Raw genomic sequence first — 27,087 nt, forward strand, 5'->3', positions numbered from 1 at the left:
AGTTCTGTTTTACCATCCCCACTTTATATTGGATATTATCAATAAATCACCCTCACACCTGAATAAGTGCTGCGTTTTGAGTCCTCCTTCCGCTCTCCACACGGCCGCTGCCCCGGACCGTGACAATATTAACTGACAGGAAAGATGAGAATAGTGTGATTTTATTTATAAAAGCAAATGCTCACAAACTGAGGAGGCTAGTAGATAAATATATCAGAATTTAAGGAAGATGTTGGAGTTTGTTCACCTGCACTTCTGCTAATAACCAGCATGAACTCCTCTGACTGCAAGGAAAAGTCAGAATGCCTATAAAAGTGGATGGCCCGATTGGTTTATATCCTCAGTCACAAGTTTCACGTCTTCTTCAATAAACCATGATGTTCCCTTTGAAAACTATGGTGTGAACAGAACACTTTATAGCCTGGTTCCCATGTGGTTGACAAGTTGCCGCTGTCTGAGCTTGCAGTGTCCTCACATTCTCACTCAGACCTCCTCTAGCTTGTGATGTCTATAAAACATGTCGACAGCCAAACTGTCACGGCTGGCGGAGGGAGCCGTGTGGTGTGGAGGAAAAGGAGGACCCAAAATGCAGCAAACTGATGATACGAGTGACGTTTATTTTCAAAGGTGGCAGTGGCAAAAAACAGGCAACGAAGCATGAGTAATGACAAACCTAAACTGGGAGAAACTAAAGATCAAACCTGAAATCTTACAAAACGGAGAGCGGAGCAGAGAGACGCAGACCAATGACCAGGATACCAAGAAACAGAGATGAATGCAGAGATACACGGAGGAACGCAGACGAGCCGACAACGAACACAGACCGACACCCACTAAATATACACACACAAGGTAATCAGGTAATCACACGCAGGAGGGAAGAACAGCTGAACCTAATACACATGAGGACCGGAGGAGACAAGCTGAACACAATAACAACAGACACAGACCTTCAGAACAGAACAGGAAATCCAGAACACGAGCCTTCAAAATAAAACAGGAACAGACTGATGTACAACACAACACGGGGACATGAACAGAGCACCAAGGACAGACACAGGTAGGGCTGACAATACACCAAACTTCAGGTTAACCCCTAAACTAATACAAATCAGAATAAACACAAAACGCTGGGTCAACGACCCAGGACCATGACACAAACTGCCAAACTCGAGGCTTCAACACAGTCATCCGCAAGAACGGCGTCAGCGGTTGCTGCCATTCTTTAAGTGTAGTTTGTAGAAAGTGTGAATAATTCGGGGTCATTCTGGGATTTTATCAGTAAGGAAAATACAGAAAAAACACAGACAGTAAGTACAAATTCTGAAAAAACACTTAGAATCATAGGAAATTACTGGAAGCTGTTGCAAAATGAATCTTCTAATGCCCTTCTGTTATTTGTATGCTATCTATAGTGCATGGTTCAAATCTCTTGACATCTTGTTTGAAAACTTAAAATTGTTATATCTGCAGGGCCAAAACTGAACTCTGTGGCGATGTGCAGTGCATGCAGGACTCTCTGTTCTTTGCTCTGCTTGTGTCTAACTAGTCAGGGGGAAGCCCTGGTGTTCTGCAGCTAAAAGCCCCACCATATAATGAATAATGAATTCCCCATCCAGTCTATCCGAATACTAGTTCAAAGGCATCTATCGTTATGCATGGACCGGCATCAAGCCACACAGCTCTATGCTAATGGCCCTTAACTCCAGGGGCTGGACAGAGCCTACTGAGCCATGCAAATGTTTTACTGCTAAGGTTGAAGAAGACAACGATGGGGATGTGATGAGGACCCAGGGGCTGGGGGAAAAATGTACGCCTGGCCACCAGCAGCACACAACACTGCAACATTTTCACACAGGCACACATTCACACAGGCTCGGAAACTACTGTAAGCGCAATTCATCCCATAGAAAGCTTGATCGTGTTATTGATGCTGAGTGACACTAACTACCTCCCCAGTACTCCGAGACTGAGATGTGAGAATTGGGAGAGGTTGTCATAAGAAATCACATTTCAGCCTCACCACTTAGTTGATACCAGTTATATGCAGAGTCAAAGATATTTTGGGATTCATTTGTCTGGTTTTCTTCTTTTTAATCTTACATCATGATACAAAAAACAATGCTGCCTCTGCAGGGACTGTACACATAAAGCGCGTGTCTGTGATTGTGTGTGTGTGTGTTTGTGGGTGTGCCTGTGTGACTAGGCTAAGTTTGTACAGTCATTTCAGCATTTTCCTGATTAGACTGAAAACAAAAGCCCCTGTTATCAGGGAAGGAAGCAGCACTCTGCTTGTGAGCCATCAAACGAAGAACATTTTTCTCTGTTAAAACCAGCAGCTTAAAATGAGAAAAAAACAGAAAGCCTGATGTAAAACCTCCTCTGGGAAGGTACTGTATATATTTGAGAGTGCTTTCCTGTTTGTTTTTCATTTTTCATTCCTTATCCCCTACCTCTGTTCTGTCTCTTTGGCTTCTGCTCTGTGTGGATTTCCTACTGCACTTCGCTCTTGATCCCTTGGCCTTCATTTCTTTCTTATTTCCCCTCTCTGCTCCTTTACACGAGTCTACATTTGAATTCATCATAATGCTGGTTTCACAGTGTGATGGAAGCTTGCAGAAATAGTATTGGGAATATTTCCCAGAATTTCAAAGCAACCAAAATCAGAGACTTACCAACCACCACCCGAGGGATGCAGGTAAATCCTTTGGGTTTTCAAAGAGACGCTCAGAGCAATGCAGCTGCTCAGAATAATGCAATTTACTAGATTTAAAGTAAAACAGTGAAACCTTCTTTTACAAATGAAAGAAACCTCTAAGTCGGAAAGAAGGGCTTTTTAAGGAACCACCTTTTTCCTAACTAAAGCAGTGGAGCATGAAATGCCCAGTTTAATTGCAACACTGTTCAACACTGCCTCGCCTCTCTAACCTTGATAGACCATAAGCGAACAGAAGAGGATGATTAAAAGCCACTTGGTGAGATGTCAGCCATGTGCAGGGAAGAGCCACTCACGAATGGTTGCTAATTTTTGAATCAGAACAGTAATGAGGTGTTAAAGCAAGATCCTTCAGCCTAGAGCTTAGCATTGGCATGCTGGGAGTTATCTAAGTGTCTGCATGAGCATTAAGAAATTACAACAGTGGGGTCTTGGTGGCCCATTTCTATATAAGCCTTACGGATACCGACTACAGAATGGAGGGAGCAGTTGTCAGCCACCGCCTGTGCATGAATGACATCAAGCTGTATGTCAAGAGTGAACGAGACATCGATTCACTGATCCACACCACCAGGATATTCAGTAATGGTATTGGAATGTCATTCGGACTGGAGAAATGTTGTCGGATGATAACAAAAAGAGGGAATTTAGTCAGAACTGAGGGGATTGAACTACCAGAAGGCAACATTGCAGACATAGAGGACAGCTACAAGTACCTGGGGTTCCCACAGGCAAATGGGAACCATGAAGAGGTCGCTAGAAAAGCTGCAACCACCAAGTACCTGCAGAGCCCTCTAGTAGAGGACCCGAGCTTGAAGGACAGACCATAGTAGTGTATTTTGTGTGTTTGCTCAATAAATCGCTGCACCCTTTTGCCATTGTCCTAGCAAAATATAAACAAGCGAAGGGTGGCTCAAGACTTTTGCACAGTATTCAGTATTTACAGAGTGAATGAAATTTCCCCTCCAGCAGCTGAGTGGCTATTAATAAATATGCTTGAACTCTTTAACTGGATACTTTTGAATATGCAATTATTCAGCTTTTGGATGAAACTGATTCACTAAATGTTGGGCTTGATGTTCAACCATATGTGCAGCCACCTTTCCTGTGACTCTGCTATTCCTTCATATCTGTTTACTTCAACACACTCATGGTAGAGGATCACAAAGGAAATTCCTATTCAGGTCATGGACTGTATTGGGTATAGATACAGAAACACACAAAATATCCCCTACCTCTGTTCTGTCTCTTTGGATTTTTCTCTGTGTGGATTTCCTACTGCACTTCGCTCTTGATCCCTTGGCCTTCATTTCTTTCTTATAACTGTACTTTTTGATGTACATTTGTATTGCTAACAGTTTTCCTCTGAGGCATCTCCATTTACAGTATTCAACTGCATTCTTAAAGGAAGTGGTATTACTGAACAATAGATCCTCTATTTTTAGAGCAGTTTCTTACACTCTGTGCATGTACATTGCTTCACGTTGTATTCACCTTTTATTTGCACTCTGTATGCTGGTATAGAGTCAAGCACTTTGTCCATCTTTTCTCTACACCAGGATTTTCAAAGTACAAAAAAGGGCAAAATTTCTATCTATGTCACCCGACATTCATTTGGCATCTTTTGGGGGATAACATTCTTACTCACGAACACAGCAGGCTTGTACACTTGTACTGAATACAGTGAGAATAACTCAGCTGAATCACTTAATTCAAGTAAAGGCTAGCATCCTTAAAGTGTGCCAGAATGTATTTGAATTAAATAAAGATTTTGTTAAACAGCTGTCAATGTTTTGGATAAAACTGTTTTTAAAGATATTAACATCAAATGACTAATAAACAACACAGAGCCTTATTCCTGTAAATGTAAAATCTTACAGTGATCATTTCAGTGATTACCAGCAATGTGTCTTTTTTCACCTTTTCCACCTCAATTCAATAACAGAACCTGCAGCCAGTGAAATCAGCCAATTCTGGATTCTTAATAATTGCTGATTGGTCACCATTGACACAGGTTATTGTATGACAAATCAAATAAAGATACTGACCTCATTAAAGTGTGCCACCTCCTCACAGTTCTCTGCTACACGACTGTAGAAGGACAGACCTGAAAAATAAGGAGGAATTTAGTCATTAAAACCTGGTTCATTAACACCATTGTGCCTGCTGTCATCCCACTTTGAGTGGGTGGGCTCACTGCATGGGGCACGTACAAAGCACGAGAAAGAGCAGTCAGTTGGTGTTTACTTAGAGCTGCATTAATTATGAAACAATTTAGTTTTAAGACTTTATCCAAAGTAGCAAGCAGGTAAGTGATTATTGAAGCTCTGTGCACTGTGATGTGGTTTTTGTTTGTTTTTTTTGTAACCACAGGACTTGGCGTTGACCATAAACTCCCCTGTATACCAAAGTATTCTAGAGTAAAATGTTTTAAATATGTTTCCTGTGTTGGAGATGCAACAGGACAATGATCCAGCAGCAAATCTACAGCAGAATGGCTGAAAAAGAAAATAATCAAGATATAATCTAAACCTGGACCTTAGGAGACCTCTGCATAAACAAATCCAAACTGAAGCAGCATTGTAAAGAAAAGTGGGAAAACATTCCTTCTCAACAATGTGAAAGACTGATAGTCATACAGAAAAAAATAATTTCAAGTTATAATTGCTTAAGGTGGTTCTACAAGTGACTTAATTCAATAAGGGTGCACTTGGCCTTGTCCGATGCAGGTTAGCAACCTGAATCCATCAGTTCACTGAGACGTTTATTAAAGTGAAAATGGGGTGACATAAAATCAGCCTACTCATCTCATAAAGAGCTGCGAAAAGACAAATGATACTTTAAGTACCTGACAAATGTAAATATGAAACAGCTGTGTGGAGTCGCCAGAGGCAGAAAAGAAATGCAGACAATTAAATGACTACGGTGTGACTCACTGTGCGACACAGAGAGACTGCAGAAGAATGTAAAAAATATAAATTAAAATCATATTTTTCCATTATTAGAGCTAAAAGTATGTGTGTCAGCCAATGAAAGCTGTTGTCTACTCAGAGTTTATATTGGGAAAGGAACCTTTCATTGAACAGTAACCTGACTCACTCATGCGTCCTGGTTGTTGTGCTCACCTGGTTGCTTTGTGATGCTTATGAATGGTCCTGCACCACAGTGTGCATTCTGCTTTGTTCTGATAGTTTGCTTTGTGCATCTGAGCCTTTATGAAGCTCTGTTGATGTCTATTTGTGTGCTTGTGGGCACATCAGCTGCCATACACAGGGAGACACACAAACGCATACAGACACCTACAATGTTAATTACAGTCCCTGTCAGTTTGGCTGTAATAATGAGGGTAAATGGAGTAAATACATTGTGCCAGGCTCAGATATTTTAGATATTATAAGTGCAGAAAGTATCTTTTCACACATTCAAAAGCACAAAACCTTCAGGTTTTAAAGATGTCATGCTTGACGTAAGCTTATCGTTATAATTTTACCAATGCACAAATATGACTCTAGTTTATAATCCCACTTCCAAGTGTTCCTGTCTCTCTTTGCCTTCACTCCTACACTCTCTTGAACCTTATAAATCCCCCAAACCTTTGAATTTTATTTCAGAAAATAAACACCACTTCAGTGTCAGAGAGGGAGAGAGACAATATTCCTCCTACATTATTGAAAAGAGCGGCACTGCTGTCATACCAGTGTTTTCATCCAACTAGATGTGGGCTTAGAAAAGCAGACCATGTGACACTTATGTAAGGTGCTCCACACCAAACTAAAACAACATTCTGCTAATCGGTGTGGCTTTTGGCCTTGATGAAACAGTCAAAGATAAAGAGTTAAAGAGCTGCTATGAAAGACCTGAGGTGAAAGAAAGAAAAGGAACAGAGAGTCATTTTTTGTTATCTCAAGCAGATAGATGAAAATTAAAAGAGAGAAAGATGGAGAACACTGTGTAAGTCTGAAACCCACATGAATGAAGAGGGTGCAGAGGTGCATTTAAGGCTTTCTTAAGTTTTTGCAAGAATGTGGTTAAAGCAGAAAACTAGAGTGTTGAGTAGAAACATGGAAACATTTGTTTATTTTTATGTATTTTAATCTCTGCAGTTAATTTTACCTTATTTCCTGGTGCATTAGGGGGCAGTAAGTGGTATTACAAGCTGAATAGGTGCCCTAATTTAAAAAGTAAACATACCAAGTGTCTGTTTGCAGAATAAAGTGCTACACAGAGAAAAGGAATTTTAAAAATATCCGCAGGATACAAGAAATTGCCCCAAGCTCTGTTCCTGTCCTGTGAATCAGGAAGACTCTGAGTAATAAAAAGAACAAACAAACTGTCTAAGCAGCTGTGTTAAGTGCCTAGAGGTTAAAGAGAAGTTTGATAAGTGCCAACGTAGAGGAAGACAGCCTGGGTGAATGAACTGAAAATTAATATTGTAAAGCACAGAGATAAGGTTTCATTAATTCTTGCATAGAGTATGGCTCTGTATCGCTGCAGGCTACTCAGAAGAGGAGCAACAACAGCCGAAGTGCAGCTCTCTGATAAAGCCAAGAGCTGCCGATCACACAACCAGAATTCATCAACGACTTGTCGGGAAATCAATTACATTTTGAAGACCCTCCTTTGAAGGGACTTGACTTGATTTATTGTTTCTGACAGCAAATAATAACAACCAGATAAAGTTAGATCAGAGATAGAACATCACGTCGCATTTAATCCATTTTTATTAGCTGTCTTTATTGCACTGGCTTGAAGCTTTTTTATTACACCTTTCCCCCCTTCCAGAGATATCATGTTGATTCAGCTTCGGGGTGGTTATAGGACTCTTCTGACTTACAAAAATTAAGCATCTGATGATAACAAAATACCTCAAAAATAGAGACATTAAAAGACCTTTGGTCAGTAATTGCTGATTTCTGTAAGCAGCAAAGGGTTGACAAAAATGCATCTGATATTTTACATATTCATACTTATACACTTATAGATGCTAGATAACAAGGCAGAAAGCTGGGGTACAAAGAAATGCCAGAATAATGACTGAATGAGTTTCTTACACCAGACACCCTAAAAAGAGAGATAAACTGAAGCTGTTCTGTAATTAAAAATGGCCCCAAACTCCTCCTGAACTTAGTGCAGGTCTGATACACAGCTACACAAAGCACCAAAGCACTTATTTCCCTGGCAGACCGCTTCCTCTCCAGACAGGAAACGTTTTAAACTCTAAGTGCTCAGGAAACTCCACTGACAGCCTAAACCAAAAACCCACGGCGCCGGAGGATATGTGGGGATACAAGGCTGATTAAGACACTGTGATTAACACACAAATTTGGGAAGTATTTAAAAGATTATTATTTAGCTCAAATAAATGAATAATTAAACTTAAATGCGCTGGAAGAATGGAGAAGAAATTGTGAGTCTGAGATAAAATGACAAGATTTAAAAATGGAAATGAAATTTCCCCTCCAGCAGCTGAGTGGCTATTAATAAATATGCTTGAACTCTTTTACTGGATAATTTTGAATATGCAATTATTCAGCTTTTGGATGAAACTGATTCACTAAATGTTGGGCTTGATGTTCAACCATACGTGCAGCCACCTTTCCTGTGACTCTGCTATTCCTTCATATCTGTTTACTTCAACAAACTCATGGTAGAGGATCACAAAGGAAATTCCTATTCAGGTCATGGACTGTATTGGGTATAGATACAGAAACACACAAAATTTTCTTGAAATTTTTAAAACATTATACATGAATGAAGTGGAGCTACTCTGCTGACAGATGGACTTTTGAGGAAAGAGCGGACGATCCAGTCACTGACTGTGAAGGCACGGTTCATAGAATATCCAGACCCTGGTGCAATCACTGCAGCACAGACCACTGCACTAGAAGTTATCCTTTTTTTCCCCCAACATACACACACACACACACACACACACACACACACACACACACCAAGAGGAAAGGAGGCAGCAGTGCACTTGTAACATCTTCTCCAATTGTGATGCTGCATTGATTTCAACAGGGACTGAGCACCTGTCAGTGGACTGATCACTGTCCAGGGTGCTGAAAAACACACCGCTCCTCCTTCCTGTCTCAGTTTCTTTCACATTATTTTGCTCACACACACAGCACACGGAAAGCAAACGATAAGAACGTGAAACACATGAATAAATCAACTAAACCCTTTTTTCCACAGCTCACTTCGTCTTCTCATCTCCTCTGAGAGAGAGTGCAAGGTCGTGGCTACAATTCTGACTCTTAGATTTGAGTGAATTGGTTAGTACTCCAAAGATCTTACACAGAACATTCCCAAAGCTCCATCTTTAGCCACATCTTTAGCAATCGATGCCATCAGCTTAGTCTAAACTGGCCTCTTAAACACATTGTTCTAGTAAGTTGAAAGAAAGTAAATAAAATAACTGAAAATCAGTGATGGGAAATCGATGTTTCAGGGATGCCAAGATTGGTGTTTTTTCCTCTTTTATGATACACTTAAAAATAGAAGAGATAAAAGCTTTGAATTTACATTCACCATTCTTGGCAGAAATGGTATTAATTTTTGTAGTACTTTACATGATGTATATAACATATAAAGGAAAAAAGACAGAATTTAATTTATCAGTTTTTTTTACCATATTAACGAACATAATGAAATAAAACGTAAGACTTGGATACTCGATCTCTCTTTGTGATATAGACCAGTTATTCTGTTTTGCCTGCAACTAAACTCTTTTTCTCGCTCTTCCAACTTTTTTATGCAGCGGCTGACTGGCTCTCATCACATTGTGTAACGAAACGCAAATCAGGGCACAGCACACAGCGCGATCAGGTTTCCAAACACACACGGCTTCAAAGAATAATTAAAAAAATATACATATATATCCTTACCCCTGAATGTAACTTTGGCGATCTTGTCACCTTTCCCTCGCAGGTGAGCGACCGTCTTCAGGTGAACCATTAAAGCCATCATTAGTCCAGTCTGGTGGGGGCGGGAGTAATTTTACTCCACACAGATAAAACTTGAATCGATTTGGTGCAATCTGCGTTTAATGATGTCTTGGTGAGCCTTTCTTTGCGGGCTGGTGGACCCAAAAATCGCTTTCTATCCGGGCAACATGAATACTTTACGTGCGTTTCTTTAAACGAAAGAAAGAAAACAAACAAAAAATCCAAAACCCAAAAATGAATTAATCACAGGCTCCAGTTAACATTTCCTCCTACTCCGTGGCTGCTGGGTCTATCGCACATCTCTGAGCTGGCTCTTGGTTTTACTCTGCTCGTTGCGCAGGAAGGGCGGGGGTGGGCTTCAACTACAGAGAGATGATGCTCTAATTGCGGGGGGACAAAACAAAACAAAAAAACACAGACCAGGCTTGGGATTCGGATGAAAATCCTACCGCTGTTTGAGAGACATTTTTAATAAAAACGCTTAGCCATGAATCTAGACCTACTGTACTTCATGCATTTTACTTTGAAATAAAAAGATGATCTTGTTACAATAAACTTTGCACGCTACAAACGGTTTGCTGCCACGCCCACATTATACTGCAACTCCCCGATCCCTTTAGTATAGCTGTGGGTCAACATGACGAACAGGTGAGGTGAACATTGTCCCTTTCTGACCTTTGGCCAACAGTTCCTGCTGAAGAGGCGTCAGGATAGCCGCAAACAACAGAAACATGTTGACTTACCTACCACCAGCTTCAAATCTACTCCAGTATGCACACTCACCTGCCACTTTATTAGGTGCTGCTCCTTTGACGTAAACGCGATAAAAGCATGGCTCTGTCCTGCCCTCTATCAGAGGTTCAGGTGATGGTGTAATGTCTCTGTGATATTTAGCTTTTTGGGCCATTGAGTACCGCAAGAGCATTGCTTAATCTCCACAGCCTACCTGAGTATTGCTGCTGACCATGTCCATCTCTTTATGGCCACAGTGTACCCACCATCTGATGGCTGCTTCCAGTACGACAATAGACCACATTACAAAGCTCAACTCACCTTAAACTTGTTTCTTGAGCATGACAGTGATTTCACTATACTTAAGTGACCTCCACAGTGACAAGATCTCAATCCAATAGCACGTTTTTGAGAGGTGGTAGATTGGGGCATGGAGCCGACAAATCTGTAACTGTGTGATGCTAGCATGCCAATATGGACCTAAATCTTAGAGGAATGTTTTTAGCAGCTTGTTGGATCTATGTCAGGAAGAATTACGGCAAAAAAGAGGGTCCAAGCCAGTACTAACAAGGTGTACCTAATAAAGTGGAATATGAGTATATATGTATTTGGTATGAGAAAAGATAAGGCGGTAGGTTTCTTTGGGCTCCTCTTTTTAGATTTGAAAACTAGTTATCATTCAGTAGTAATGGGTATCACTGTAAAGATACCAAGAGCGCAACTGTGTGAAAACCTTTGTTTTGATGCAGTGTTCAGATGTGTCTGCAAACAACTGCAGAGAAGCTCTACATCTGCTCGCTCATATAGTGTTCCTCACAGCATGAAACCAAAACTTCAGAGCTGTGAGTTTCTTCAGGAATGCCACTGTTTTCTGGTTGCAAAGGCAGCAGCAGGAGTTCCTGTCACAGCATTGTGATGCTTCAGGTCCTTAACATCCCAGGAGCAGTGCTCAGCACTCAATATTCTGTCAAATATTCTGCTAAGAATGGATTCCAAACAAATACACATATGCTGTGTTATAAACTGAGAAAACAGCATCATAGTCTAAACTGGTTTACACAGGGTATAAAAGATGACTACAACACCCAGTTTTAGGGAGTATCTATGAGCACCTTCAAAAAAAATGATGGAAAACACAGACAACAGCAGACTGAAATGAACAATCCCTGAATTTATCATCTTTGTACAAAGAAAAATAAAGATTCCAAAAGAAGACACACCAGCCAACATGCCATCCTTTATTCTGTAATAAAACACAAATCAATTGTGTTTTAAATAAAGTTAGATATGAAAGAATTCAGTTTAGAGCATAATGCAACAAACTTGACAAATGACAAAAATGATCAACAAAGTAAAGACACAATAATGACAGAACTGGGACACACACTATACTTTAACACCTACTGATATAACTACTAGACAGTGAGTCTCTGTGGATACAATAAATCTGGTGAGATGGCCCAGTATTGTATCATAAACAAACAAAAACTTGCCTCTTCACCGATTACGGGAGTTCCTGGCATAAACAGCCTCAGGCGTGTGTATAACAAGAGAGAACACATTTCTACCACAGTCTCTCTCTCTCTGGTGTGAATGAGTGACAGTCTGTAAGTATCTTTTGTTTAAATTATGTATTGCGGTTTGCACTGACTCATGTATGAGAGAGATAGAGAGATGAGTAATAAAGTAACTAATACTGAAAAAAAAAACCAATTTAATCTGTGCAAATGATCCAAAGCCAGCAGCGCTGCAGACATCAAAGCTGCTTCTTGTTATTATTCAATTTTCTTTTTTTAATCTGAATTTTTGTGCCACTGCTTCCTATTATCAAAGTGTGGTTAAAAACCGCGCCCCTGGCTTAAACCCTTTAGTTCTCTTGTGTTTTCCTCGGGGGAGGGGGTCCAACCCCGTGTTAGAAAGGTTCTGGATGAATAACTTTGATGTAAAAGACATCAAAGTCATTCATAAATTAAGTCACATGCAAATGATTGACATTGTTTTCCAGTAGTGATATGAGCTTTAGCCAGCAGAGGGAACTGTTGGAAAACTGTTGGCTGGGCCCACACTGGTACAGATGGACATAGAGATGTTTTCATGACAATACCAATGGAGACACTCATTAAAATAACTGTCAGTTCAGTCAGTTTTACTACCATATTGTCGCAGGCCGTGCGGGACATTTGCTGTTATAACATTAAAGGTCGAGGGAATCTACAGCAGAACCCAGAAGATTTCTAAGAAATCAGAGAAGCTCTCTTATTAAAAAATGAGTAGAAAATCTTCCTGACTTCAGTGTGGTGGGCACATTGGAAAAGAAATAAACAATATATATTAATAGTTCAGTTATAGAGAAAAATGGATATAAATCAGTTTACTGTAACATGACATCACACCTTTTTTTTTTTTTTGAAAGGCAAACGGTTCAGATTATATCCAAAACAACAGTGGATAAAAGCCATAGTATTGCTAGGTCAGTGTTTACAATACTCAACAATTAGTTCCAGTTTTCTCCTCAATGCCTCCTTTTATTGACAACAACAGTCTGCTCCATCTAGTGGTTAAATTAATTATTCGGAAAATTGATGTAATTATGAACTTTGTCTCCACTGATTAGATCATCATGTGATGGAATTTTACTTGGCCCACGATTCTGTTCTCTCACACCTGGTGCACGGATGGTGCTAGGAAAGGTTTAATCCTGGGGTGGATCAGGTGGGCTGGAAGAATAATACCGATAGTCGTATAGACGAAACTTGAGAATATCATAGAGGTTTAAAAGGTAGATATTGGCTTTATTTTTTTAATTTTATTTCTTTTAATAGATTACTGATCCGTAGGTCTGTTATAATCTAGTACTTCTCAAGTCCTCCCATTTGTTTCATCTTTATACCTGCTTCCAGCCTTAAAGCTTTGGATGCAATCATCCTGGTTACCTCCAGAGGGAGACATTTTCTCATTTTCTCTCTTTCATATTAGTATTTTATCCAGAAATTAATGATTAGCTTAACTTCATGGAATTTAGAAAAAAAAATATCTAAGTCTCCATGTTTGTAATCAGCACTCTGGCCTCAGTCTGTATGTTTTGTTTTGTTTTTTTGTTAGTTAGTTAGTTAGTTTTCCTCTTCATAACATTTTATGATTTGAAAAGCAGCCTCGAAATACTTGTTTCAAATCACAAACGACTAATGAGGCATTAATAGTGTGTTTGTGTGCAGGTTTACCGATGTAAACGAGAGGCAGTTCACGGCGAAGTGCAGCATTCCCATCGGCAGATGGGAGGGAAGAGGGCTGATGTGTCCCAGCCCTCTGCATCCAGCTGGTGCGTCGCACCACAGCAGTAGTTCGCCACACTCACCATGGCTTTAGCCACAGGCAGGACGCTCGTGGCACTATTTCTTACGCTTTGTGGGCCAGGATGCAGCTGGGCAGGTAAATCGTTGATTTACTATTTCATAAGCAGGTGCAAGTAGAGCACTTACGTGTATCTGATTATCCAGGTACTGTTGCTTTCTTGTCCACTCGTGAAGAGAAAGTTGAACTTATCAAAGAGGTCACGTGCCTTGTGATTGGATATTTAAAATGCATTCAAAAGAAGCTGTCATATTAACAAGTTTAAACAAAAGGAATCCTAGAATGTGCAGGTATTTGCATGTGTGCACGTCAGTGTCCACGTTTCCATTTGCAGAAAACAAAGTAGATTAAGTGCATCATATTTAACTCACTGGGACGTTTCATTTCAAGCGTGCAGTTTGAGTCATTATCAGATGTGAACGATTTCGTTTAAATGAGAGCTATTAGAGAAAATATGAAGTGACAGCATTTTTCACCCATGAAACTTTGTGGGGGGAAACTATGATGCAGGAGAGTTATGGAACAAGTCCTTTCCTTAGTGGCCACATCCGAAAGTAACTGTGATGCATGGTTAGGAGATGATGACAAATTTCTGGCGACATCATGAAATACTGTGAGTGGTGGCATATTAAATATGGAACTAATTCAGCTGAATGTGAAGATAAATGGCTTTAAAGTGGACTTTGATTAGTGACTAGAAGTGAAGGAGTTGATTTGAGTCACATCATCCATCAGCTATAGTCAGGAATGGCTGGACAGTGAAGCAGATTTTGAACCCAGGAGACTATGCAGGTTTTTTGTTGATTCATAGGCTGGCAGGATTTTACTAGAAAGGCGCAGTGATATATCAGATGTGCAGCGAATTTTTGACAAGCACAGAGAGTGCAAACCACAGCTGCACATATGTTTTTGAAGTTTCTTAAGTGCTGTTTGTAAAATCAATTTTCAGGGAAAGTATTCCACATCCTCCAGACAGTGAAAACATTCAAAATATCAAACGTGCCACAAAGCCCAAGGAGTTTCACAGAGGACAAAGGTAATCTTTTTGGCTTGGGCTTAAAGGCCAGACTTTCCTTCACCCTCCCTTCCTCCTCGATTTTATTCAGTTCACTTATTTTGTCAGTTGATCTGTAGACTTCTATATGCCTCCTTCTCAAATGTAAGCGCTGAGCGCATGAGATCACTGCTTTCACTGAATATAGGCAGCTGCCATTTATTGTGGTCCTTTCTCTGAGTCACTTTCTTTTCCATCGTTTTGGAATTCTTTTCAGAGCGTCACATTTATTCACTTCCACACATTTACACCTGGGAGCCCCTGCAGCTACAGCTCACTGTAGATTGGACCAGTTTTGAGTTAAATGGCTTCCTCTCGGGCCTCTCGAGAGAGGATAGTGTTACTCATTAGCTTTCTCTGCTCACATATCATCAGCCCGTCACTCTGAAATTATTCACAAAAGAGGACGAGTAAGCTCGTGGGGATATCTGAATACCTCTACAGGGGCAGTGCAGGAAAAACGAAATCTGCCTATCAACTTCTGGAATTTACACAAACTGTGTGAAGAGCACGAGGGACAGGGAGTGAGGAGAAGGAATCATGTCCTTGCAGGTCACTGGAATTTCATTATTCTGCTCCAGTTCACATGTCAGGATTCTTCAAGGGAGACTACATGCAAGAGTTTTAGGATGAGGAGTTTCATAACTTCAACTTTTTTACTTCAGGAAAATAGAGACTTGCTGAGAGGCTTTTCCCCCCCTGCATATTTCTAATATTGCTAATGCTTTCCGTAATCTTAAATCACCTGACCCTATGCCCCTGCTCACCTGCACCTTGGCTGCATATCAAACCTGCCAGCAACAGCATGTCTCGTGTCATGATGTCATCTCTGGGCACTGTTCCACTTGCTTTAACAAGTACCACCTGGCCTACGAGCACCCTGTCAAAGCTTGATTTGAGCATATTAGATGTGCAGCGAGAAGATAGACAATAAACCAACACTATGAGGCGTCAGACCTCATCACTAACTGCTTTGAATAATTCCTTAGAATAACTTTGGAAAGGTTTTTTATAAAAGCAAAGTCACATGTGAGCACCAGCACAGAAAAGCTAAATATGCTGTTAGATCCCAAATGTTCTGGTCTGCTTCTGATTGTAGATGTCATGTGCCATAAACGTTTTGGATATGGATGCGTGTAACCTGCCCAAAGCTAAGCGCTTACTCACTTGAGGCTGTCGCTTCAAATAAAATCTGTCCTCAGTCACAATTCAGTGGCAAATTAAGCTCAAGTCAACACAATAAACTGGTTGCAGAAAGTCAGGCAATTCAGCGATTGGTGTGACTGACTGCAGTCAGAAAGCAGTGATAAACTTTGGGCACAGTCTCAGTCTGGTGTGTTGGCTTTATCACAGAGTCGATTGCAGGAGAGAGTTTACTGGTCGTTAGAGGTGAGGCAGTGGTGAACTGGTAAAAAGAGAAATGTAGCACTGGGCAAGATTTCACACCTCCCACATAGATGAATGTATGTTCACACAGGCATCTGAATTCTTTTAAACGTGCAAATTCTACTTATTTTCTTAAGACTAACTATCAAAGAAAACGATATTTAGAGTAATCTTGTGGCTTTCTGGGAAAAGCCGGCAGTGACTTGGATAAGAAAACTGATATTACACACGTTTCTAAACACCATGTGGAAACACTTGCGATACGAGCTCTATCCAATGGTTGAAACATCTAAAGACAAGAGAAGCAAGAAAATATTGTGTTATTTAACTCCCTCGGGTCCCTGAACACATAAACACGAAAATAGGTTTCTTAGTCTTGTAATTAAATCTGCAGATTTTTGTTGATTCGTGTATTCTTTCAAGCAGAGCACAAATGCAAAAGACACGTCTTCCAACTTCCCACAAGCTCCAACAATTGGGTGGTTTTCTCCACAATTTTACACCATTTACAGCAATTTTTCGCCTCCAGCCAAGTACAGTTTAGATAATTTGTTTGTGGTGCTCTCTCAGTATTTAAAACTTACATTCAACAGCATCTTTTCAGAATACGTTTTTCATTTATTCTGTATAAAACACAGAACCCACTGTGAACAGAAAAGCCTTTCAGTAAAAACTGCTCACAGCATGCTCTGTTTATTATCAAAAGTTAATGGGACATTGTTTCTGAAAAGGCACGCTGTTGTTAACTCTTTTTTTTCTAATGCAATATTTCTGCTTATAAAAATGGTGTTTATATAAGTGGTATCAGAAACTTCAGAAAAAAGCAAAAAAAAAATATGGACAAACAAACCCAAAACATGTGCAAAATGTTCTTTTCTTTCTTTTTTGTGTTATTTGAGTGGTTCAAGCACATCTATTTTAAGCAACTTAAACAAAATACAGTTGAGCAACTGGACTTCACCTCAATCTTGAGTTTTAACTGTTTTTACTGCTATATAAGGCTCATATACCCACAACACACATGTGCAAAACTTGTGCTAAAATGATTAAAACCCTATAGCAAAGCAGATATGTCTATGCCACCTTTATCTGGCAATTCACTAGCAACTCTTATTGTTGATGGGAGTTTGTGGAAAGTGACATTTATTAGACATTATTAGCGAATTGTTATGGGGTGAATGAGAGGTCACGACCTGTGATTTTGATGCAAGGTAAGGTAAAAAAAAAAAAAGTGTTCTTGTAAAAGCAGAGCAGACTGCAGGTGCTCCAGCACAAGTATTTTATAGAACAGTTTTGCAGCAGTCATTTGACCTCAGGGCTTACCTCCATGTGCTTCTACACATGCTCATACATGTCTGTGCGTACCTGTGTGTGACTCTTCAAGGGTGCATGTGTACCTCACGTCCTGTATCCATCTAACACAAGGGCCCATGCTTTTCTAGACACACAAGCATAAAATTGAAAAAGGCAGTGACATAATGACCTCAGGCCCTGCCCTCATTCTTAACATAGTTAATACTTTCCACTGTCTAACTCAATCATACTCTATCCATCTTTCCATTTCACATTCACAAACACAGCACAGACAATGCTATTATATTACTGCACCAGTCTCCCATGGCAACTCCCTGAAAGCAAGCCTTGCTCTGTATGATTAGGATTGGTACAGCCACTATTGCTCAGCTTCTTCCCAACGTGTTTATTCTTGGATATCATTTGTGCATCTGCTGTCTCTGAAGACGTCTTGATTTAATCTGGTTTGCCCTTGGATCAAAAATTTCCTGAGAGGCCAAATGAAGGCTGTCTGGACAGAGGAAAGGATCCCATCCTATGTAACACACAGCCTTATTAGAAGCAGCCTGCGTCAGTGGGGATTGTCATGCACAACTGATGAAGCTTAGTCCACTGTAAGACTGAATTAATGAGGAAATAATGAGTCGACTGTGTGTGTGTGTGTGTGTGTGTGTGTGTGTGTGTGTGTGTGTGTGTGTGTGTGTGTGTGGGGGGGGGGGGGGGGGGGTTTAAACTTAGATCACAAAATGATATAAGCCATTATCTCAGGAGTTGGTGATGGCTGAACTCAGCAAAAACAAATAGGAGACGATCTTTCAGCACAGGCTAAAGTCCTGAAACAACGCTAAAGGGCTATGAACAGCTGTGACCATCTGGATAACAGAGCTCAGGAGGCCTAAGTAGCAATTATATCTAAATGTTAAAAAGTGAAGATCCAGCTGGGAGAGGTGAATTTGTGATGATACTAAACCAAAAGTGCTCATGTAAACCTCTGCAGGGGAAAGCCAAGGACATCATGACTGTAGCATATCATCTGTTTAGCAAATGTTCCAATGTTATTAGGATCTTTCGATTTAAAGCTGCTATATTTTTAAAGAAAGAGTGCATTAATGGCCGTGCATCTTTGAAAGGAGAATCTGTTTGTGGTGTTTTATGATACAGTTTTGGTTTGTTCTTGCTGCTCTCAAATTTATAGCAGCAGCTACAGACAGCTGATTTCACTAAAAACTGAGTGCATGCCACCTGCTCTGGATCAAACAGCAGACAGATAACACAGCGTACGCAGTGAATTTTAGAGCTAAAATTTCCCTGAGAACTTGGTGGACAGCAGACCTGAGTTGAAATAGGCCCATTAGATCAGCGTTTATTGGGTGGATAAAAAAAATACACGAAATAATAGAAATTGTTTGTTACCATTGATCCATGAAAATATAATAATTGGTCAGTTCTGTACTTCTCCCAATAAAGTTTTTTGTATATTTTTGTTTTTTAGTCATCAGAATTTAGATTTTATGAAGTACTAATTGTGATGTCACATTTGATGATCTGAGTGAGATCTGAAATCTGACCGAGAAACGGAGGACACTGGGCAATTAGAGCCAGTTACCCAGCTTTTGTATCTTTTCCGTCTGTAGGCCACACGAATGCAACCAGTGGTTTGCACCTTGTTGTTAACCCTCTGTATTTCCAGTCATGACAGTGTCTCTTGGTTGTAGACTTTGACGATGGTATGCCTACCCCCTCGAGTGTTTTTGACTGAATTAGATGGTATGAAATTGTTCTTATGAAGTTGTACTTAAAGTGAAAAGGCATAAAATACAAATTCAAAACTTTGTATTTTCAACTTCAGATACGATGTCCTCTTCATTTGTCCCGAGATAACAAGGGAACAGATCTGGTCTGGCCATTAAACTGGCTGTCAGTCATGTGTACAGTTATTTTTAAAAATGGTGAGCTGTGTATAAAAGCTATTGTAATTTTTATGCAGTTATTGCAAAGTCTGCAGCGAAGTCTGTTTCTTTGTGTATTTGATTATAGATGTGATGCTAAATATACATAAAATAGAAACAATATTGTATTAAATAATACTTGAAACCTGCAGGAAAGACTTTGGAAAATGTTTCCTGAGTTTGTAAATTCGGTTATAGAGAGGACTATTTTCTTAGGGAGATTTATTTTTGCCGAATTCATGTTTAATGCACTTCCACATTTCTTGCATGCTAAATGCTAAATAAAAAACTCTTTTAAAAAAATGTATGCCCCTGAAATGTATCTTAATGTGGTTTTTGTGTTGCAGCAGAGAAACTCCCACGACCACAAAATGTGAAACCAACATCTGTGGAGAAGGGCCTTAGGGAAAGCTGGGAGCCGTCTATCCATCTGGATGGAAGACCTGTGGACCGCTTCATGATCAGCTCCAGTAAACCCACGAGATCCCATCGATTCACTAAAGCGAGCAAGGACAGTCGCGCTCCTATGTTGGAGGATGTAGGTAAGAAAGAGTCAATAAAAGTTCAAAAAGAGGAGGATGAGAATGTGAGATGTTAAAATCAGATGGTCACGATTCCATAACCATGTTGACGTTATGCCTGTAAGTGAACTGGAACTAATGGTAAGTGCTGGTAGAGCTGCTAGACAAAAAAAAAAGTAATCCAGGAGAATATAAATGGACACAGAGCATACAAATAAGGTTTGCCTTAAACCGTGAAGTGAGCTCTGAAATCTCACAGTTCTGCATTTTCTCAAGATAAATGCCAAGAATGAGACAAGGAACAAGAAGCAAAGTAGACACTCAAGACAGTGAGGTGTGTAAAAGTGCATGCGTATGCTAACTTGATTAATGATGATTAATCTCTATATGTGGATTAGTTCATAATTGGATGCACTGTCCTAAAAGTTTTCCAGAGGGAAAGCACACCAGGCCATCGTCATCCTAGCTCAGTAGACAGTGGTTGTTTGAGGCTTTAGAGAAGGGGCTTATTTTTAGGTTTTAATAGCTTCTTTTGGTATTTTCTAATCCCACATTGTAAAACTTAAGGTCTTTATCCTTCCATATACATACATACATACATACACTTTGTGTTACTGACTGAGTCCAGCCTGCTTTTGTCATTATTTCATTTTCCTCCATCCTTGGCACCATGCTTCATCAAAGTCTGCAGCCAACCCAGCCCTGCTCCTATAATCCTGTGTTGTGGCCACTTACTCTGTGCATGTGTGTGCGCGCAGCTTATGTGTGTCTGGTGGTCGTTGTGGTGAAGGACTGGGTGGTGCCAACTGATGAAGTCATGCATTGTCTGTGTTTTCAAAAAAAGTGTCTACAGATGCCTGTGTGTTTGTGTTCTTGTGTGTTGCCCAGTACAACTTCTGGTGGCCGCTGTGGTCTCTCCAGCTCCAGCACTGTTCACCGTAAATCTCAAAAATCTGGCAGCCGAGCTCAGTCTCAGCTTCGCCTTTCCAGAAATTCCTTGCAGATCATGTGTTGTTCCCTCAGCAGCATGAGAGCAGCATCAGCTGTCATAAATAACCCCATACTGTTTGCTTCAACATCATTAATGTGTCTGGAGCAACAAAGACAAAACGTCGACCTGATATGATATAATATGATATAGACTATGTAAACAATATTTTAAAAATCAGTTTGTTTTTCTTTTTATCTACAGAATGAACTGCTTCCTTACTAGTTGATATATCCAGATATCCTGTGTTTTTGTTTCTAGACCCTGAATGGGTTAACCTGGATGGCTTTGCTGTGTTGGGCGGTGCACCTGTCAGCAATTTATCAGCAGGTAAACCTAATCAGAGGGCATCATTACCAACATTACATGACAATGGGTTAAAAGCACGAAGAATTGTCTTGAATTCTCTTTCTTCAGGCAATAATCACCCTTTTCTTTATCCCTTTACTTGGTTCTTCCCCACGGGATGAATAAAGGGAAACACTCATTTGTCTCTGACGCCCACATTTCTGTCTATTTAGATAGATGTGTTTTTCTTGTAGGTGAACCATATTTTAAATCTGTTTTAGAGAGTGTTACCTTTAATGACATATGCCACAGTTATTTTTTTTTTAAAAATTACCTGTCAGAGATTTCAGTAGACTGTGAAATCACAAGAAATCAGGAACAGACACATTGCTGGAAGCCAATATTGGCAGACTATTTAGAAAGTGAACACTTTGGGTTGCGGGTATGAGTGCCCTGTCAAGCAGGCCTTACTGATTTATCAGGTAAGTGAAAACTAACTGCAAACAATTTTGGTAATTAATTATAAGAGTAATTTATCAAGGAAATGTATTAATAATTGGTGTTATAACATTCTCAAAGGCTGTTAATGTCATTGTGTGGTCAGTCCAAAACGATGTAAGCAGTAGTGATAGCAATGCAAACATATGGCCCTCTAGGACTTATTTGTACAGTTCTGTGCAAAAGTCTTGAACCACCCCATATTTTTTTGCATTTTCCTTCCAAGGAGTCAGACTTTTTCTTTTCTTTAAGTGTCTTGAGTATTAGCTCTCCAAATTTTTGATGATCATTCAAATTTCTTTGTTTGGACATTGGCTCCTTCACTTGTTTTTCAAATCTCGTACCTAACCCTTTTCACACTGAGGAGCAACTTAGCAAAAAGACCTGAGTGATACATCTGGCCCTGCTGTATGCCAAGCCTCATCAGACGTAGTCTCAGTGGAAGGGTGGCTGTCAAAAAACTATTGTTAAGGAAGGGAAACAGGGAGAAAAGGCTGGGGTGTGCCAAATTACACAAGAATTGGACTAAAAGTCGATGGCAACAGATCTTATTGAGCGATCAATTGAAATTTGAAATTTGTAGTTTAAATTATCGGCAGTACGTATGGAGGAGGTCAGGAAAGAGGTACAATAGACAGCGTCTACAGTCATCTGTAAAACATGGTGGAGCTTCTGTTGTGGTTTGAAGCTGCATTTCAGTCAGTGGTGTTGGAAATCGTGTCAAAATTGCAGAAAAATGTAGAAAAGTATGATCAGATATTGATCAACCATACAATATTATCTGGAAAGCATCTAATTGGCAACAGCTTCATTTTTCAGATTGACAATGATCTCAAACACACTGCTAATGGGGTAAAAGACAGAAAAACACCAGTGGAACACATTCAGTCATGGATTGGCCTCCCCAGAGCTTTCCTAAGAGCCGTTGTGGTCATTCCAATATTAATTTTCAAGCTTGGTGGAATTCTCCAAACTTTACATGTATTGTGCATGCATGTGCATATTTGCACGTTTCGCTGAATCTCTGTATGCTGTCACTATTTTCCATTTCCAAAGTATAAAAAAAATTAGTGGTGGCTCAAGACTTTTGCATAGTGCTGTACTTTTTTTGTGTGCAGCCCAATGTGATATTTGAGCTTATGTCATGTAAATGCTCATTGGTCTAATCAAACGTAGACATGCATCATACTGTTCCAGTGGACAGTTTAGTCTCTCTAAACCACTTAATCGTGGCAGGGAACGTGGAGAAACTCTTTAAAATTCCCTATTGAAAGGATGGGAAGCAGAAAGGAAACCCAGGGCCTTCTTGTTGCAAGGCAGCAGTGGTAACCGCAATGCTAGTCTGGAGTTTCAGTTTTATGTGTTTGAGGCAGAGCTGCTCCAGGAACATGAATAATCATATTTGTTGATTTACTTTTGGGAATGGAGACGCCTGGAAAGGCAGAACAAAGCCAAATGAAAAGTAAGAGCCAAAAGGAGAAGTAGCTAATGTTATAAATCTTCATTTACTATCAGCTGAGAGCTTATTAATAATCTAATAATCTAATTATTAATGATAATTGATAACTCGTTCCATGCCATTTACCAAGCATAGCACTAGAGCTAGCACACTTCCTGCACACTGACATTGTTATATAATGGCAGTGTATACCATCCTGAAGTTTTTTTTAATGCTTTAAATTTACTTTATATATGAAAATAACTGAAATGAGATCGCATGTGTGCAAACTGAATGTTCCTCTTTGTTTGATGAAACAGTTCAATTGTAAAAAAAAAAAAAAAAAAAAATCAGCATGTTAACATTTATTGAGCTTCAGTAATGAAAACAAATAACAATAGCATGATTAGAACATGACTATTAATCAGTCACAGGCGCTTATCAAATGTTAAAGTGCTGCCAGGCAATTTCTGGTAATTTACAACTGCAATTTGATATGCGTCTTTTGGGATGATACTAATTTGCTCATCTAATTTATAAGTCATCTAAGGTACACAATGACTTAGCAGTCTGGTATGCTAATACATAAACTATGGCGACAACATTGGCATTAGCACTGTATATTTTCACTACAGGCTAAACTGATTAGCTCTGCTGGAAGGAACACTTTGCCATTGACTGGGAATTGTTTGTATAAATTAAACTGTGGGTAAAGTGAGTAAGTATGAGACCAATTTGTTTGCAACATTTAGACTTCTTTTTTTAAGGTTGCAAAACGTCAAAGTTTTTGAGGAGCGTCCAAGGACATAACGGAGACATTCTTGGGGACCTCAGTCTGAACACTGAGGTGTGCCTCGCTCTGTTTTTGCTATGATATGCCTGTCTGTCAGCAGGCAAGCCTCATAGCACCTCGGTCCACTGAGCTTCCAGGAAAAGACATAAGGGATCTGGCATTACCAGCACTGTCAAGTCAGTGGTTTAGTGGTTCGTGGCATTGTGACCTGGGCCAAATTATGTATTGTGACAGTTTTCCAGACAGAAAAAAGGGAAGACTGATTAAAACCAAATGGGGATATTTCTGTTTTAAGCTACTCTTGGTATCAGAAGAAACAAATGGAAAGTGCTTGGGATGAAAATTAATTGTCAAAGGGTCATGGCTAGTTGCCATATGGTGAACAATGTTTACAAAAAATACAAAAGCTATGAATGAGACACTTTAAAGTATTATTTTTGGGGTATTTTACGCTTATAGGATTAGTGCAGGTATAGGTAGAAGAACACAATTTTTGTTAGCACTTAAACCAATAGACCTGTTAAAAATAGCTAATTGTGTGTTGTAAAACTATGCATACCCTTACTGCTTTCACTTCAATTATAGGGTAGGCAGCAGCAATGTGCTGCAAATCGAAGGCACTTGATTAATTGATCATCGGCAAGTGTGAGCACTGTAAGCGTGAGCACAGAAAGCAGAGCATAAGAACAGAAATATTGGCAGCTTGATAGTCTGGAGAGTTCAGGCATCACCCATGATATTAAACAACCAGTTGTGGCTGTCGATTATAAGGCCATTTCCAGACAATTTGAAATCCATCATTCTGCAGCGAGAAAGATTATTCACAAGTGGATATCATTCAAGACAGCTGCCAGTCTTTGCAGGAATGGACATCCCAGCCAATTAACCCCAAGGTCGGAGAAAATGCAAAAAACCCAAGAGCTACATCTTAGACTCTACAGAACAAAAACACTGAACATGTATGACTTGTTTGGAAGGTTGCCAGGAGAAAGCTGTTGCATCTGAACAAACCACAAGACTTCTGTAGCAATGTACTTTGAACAAACCACACCAAAGTGGAGATGTTTGACCACAATACATAGCACCACTAGTCTAAAGCATATCTGTACAACCACCTCATGCAAACTGTCAAATCACGGGGGTGGAGGTGATGATTTGAGCTTGTTTTGCAGCCACAGGATTTGGTCCCCTTGCATTCACTGAATGGACCAGGAACTCCCCTGTATAGTATAGCTGCTGAATCATGGGATGTACTTCATTTTTAACAGGATGTATATACTGTTATGAAAACTCTCTTGTTCACATTTTTGTATGCTTTTATTTGTTTACAGTTTTTTTAAAGCCTTGTTAAACTGAAAAGTGTAGTGGGAAAGACCAACACAACATTTGTCCACATTAAATCTGTGATTTGAATCACACATGACACAAATTCTTATTCTGATTTCACAGTTCACTTACTGGAAATGTGTGAAAACACGCAAAGCTGACAGGAAAAGCAAGAGAAGGATTCAGAATGGGGTTAGGGCATTATTAAACAAATAGCCAGTACTGTCTGAATCCAAAGGGAAGACATTCATTCAGCTGTGCTGGCAGTACAGACAGGAGATACAGACATTAAGTAATAAACAGAGTGATCCAAGTTGATCCAAGTTGAACCAGAAAAAACCCCAAACACATGTATTTTCTTCATGGTCTTCTATACATTGTGTTTCCTCATCACATCTTCTTTGTCCCCTAACTACAAAACTCCTTCTTTTTAAGTCACTTTTAGATATGGTGGCCTCATGTAGACACCTATAATCTAATTTGGCTCACTCTACATGTTTAATAGAAAATAAAGTCTTACATTAAAGTATTGATTAAACCTTTTTGAAATGCATAATGTTCACCTTTTTACATCAGCTGACTTATCAGTACTCCCCCAGCTGTGCACGCAGCTGTCCTGATGGGAAACAGAGTGGACCTTTTCCATCTGAAAGTGATTATGGTAAACAGAAAAGGGAGGAACAGATGGAGAGAATGGAAGAACAAAAAAGAGGGAGGGGCAGATGTTTTTTTGTTTTTGTATTGGAAATGCTATCGCTAAGCACTGCAGCCAGATGAGAGGGATTGTCTGACTGTCTGAGTCAGTGTCTGAGATGTTGTCCAAGATGGTTTGGATTGAAGCGGGAAGCAGAGCACCAGAAGTTATAGCAGATGACAGGGTACATAATGCAGTTCTTCAGCATTTCCCTTCTGTGACAACTGGCCAGGCTGACAGGCGGTGTTGGATGAGTGTGACAAGTAATTATGTGTTTATCAATAAGCGGATGTGTCTTGAGTGGAAAAGTTATGTGGAAACATTTTCCATGGAGGATAGTTTCAAAAAGGCCCCAAAGGCAAACTGAGCACAAAAACCAGATTATGTACATTGGGATTTTAAAGTTAAAATGAACAGTGCAGTCTGAATTTTAAATTTATTATATCCATCAGCAGGTCCAGTAAGATCTTCACAAACAGTGGTGCCCCGAAATCACTCCTCCGTAAAACGGGCAACCAGGATGGACAGGAAGGCTCAGCTGTCGCCTAATGTCAGAACACACAGGAGGGCACCTCAGTCTTCCTCTGGTCCCAGGCAGCCCGAGAGAGTTTTGGCAGGAGTTCCTCTGCTGGAAAGGAGACGCCAACACTACGCCAAGCCTCAGTCTGATCAGAGAAACCGACTCGCACGCAAACTAAGTAAGAGGGCCAATATTTTATACTACTGATCACTAAATGAAATGATGAAATGAACAAAGCTTTAGGTTTTAGTCAAATATGATGCTGAGTAAGAAATGTCAACATGTCCTTATAGTATTGGAAGATACGTTGTGGTCAAACGTTTACATAGTCATGAATTTCATGCTCATTTTGGACTTTTAATTTCCTTGAACTTTTCTTTTTCCAAGGGTAGAATGATTTTAAACCAGACCTCTTAAAAAAACAAGCATTGGGTAGAGAAACTTGAATTGATTTTGGATTTTCTCTAAGCCACACAGTGCCAAAATTACAGATGCAGGCTCAAATACATACATACACACAACTAATATTTGGTTAAATGCCACTTAGCAAGTTGCACCTTGACCGGACATTTTTGGTAGCCATCAACAAGCTT

The 27,087-nt window shown here is 39.8% G+C and overlaps 2 protein-coding genes across 19 annotated transcripts in view; one reads left to right on the forward strand and one right to left on the reverse strand.

Annotated features, from left to right (window-relative positions):
* Positions 1–10,242, reverse strand: part of otofa (otoferlin a) — a 96,206-nt gene extending 85,964 nt beyond the window's left edge. For all 14 annotated transcript variants that reach the window (XM_082506268.1, XM_082506261.1, XM_082506272.1 and 11 more), the window contains exons 1-2: positions 9,604–10,242; positions 4,765–4,823 (exon numbers count right to left, since the gene is read on the reverse strand). In XM_082506268.1, coding sequence (XP_082362394.1) covers positions 4,765–4,823; positions 9,604–9,685 — 141 coding nt within the window. In that variant the 5' untranslated portion in view covers positions 9,686–10,242. The remainder of the gene's footprint in view (positions 1–4,764; positions 4,824–9,603) is intronic.
* A 3,409-nt stretch (positions 10,243–13,651) lies between these two features.
* fndc1 (fibronectin type III domain containing 1) overlaps positions 13,652–27,087 on the forward strand; it is a 41,656-nt gene continuing 28,220 nt past the window's right edge. For 2 of the 5 annotated variants that reach the window (XM_082504630.1, XM_082504634.1), the window contains exons 1-4: positions 13,652–13,824; positions 19,776–19,970; positions 21,199–21,267; positions 26,427–26,672. In XM_082504630.1, coding sequence (XP_082360756.1) covers positions 13,752–13,824; positions 19,776–19,970; positions 21,199–21,267; positions 26,427–26,672 — 583 coding nt within the window. In that variant the 5' untranslated portion in view covers positions 13,652–13,751. The remainder of the gene's footprint in view (positions 13,825–19,775; positions 19,971–21,198; positions 21,268–26,426; positions 26,673–27,087) is intronic. The other 3 variants (XM_082504631.1, XM_082504632.1, XM_082504633.1) reach the window with 3 other exon arrangements.

Source organism: Aulonocara stuartgranti (assembly GCF_965226115.1).
Source record: "Aulonocara stuartgranti genome assembly, chromosome: 15".
NCBI classification, from domain to species: Eukaryota; Metazoa; Chordata; class Actinopteri; order Cichliformes; family Cichlidae; genus Aulonocara; species Aulonocara stuartgranti.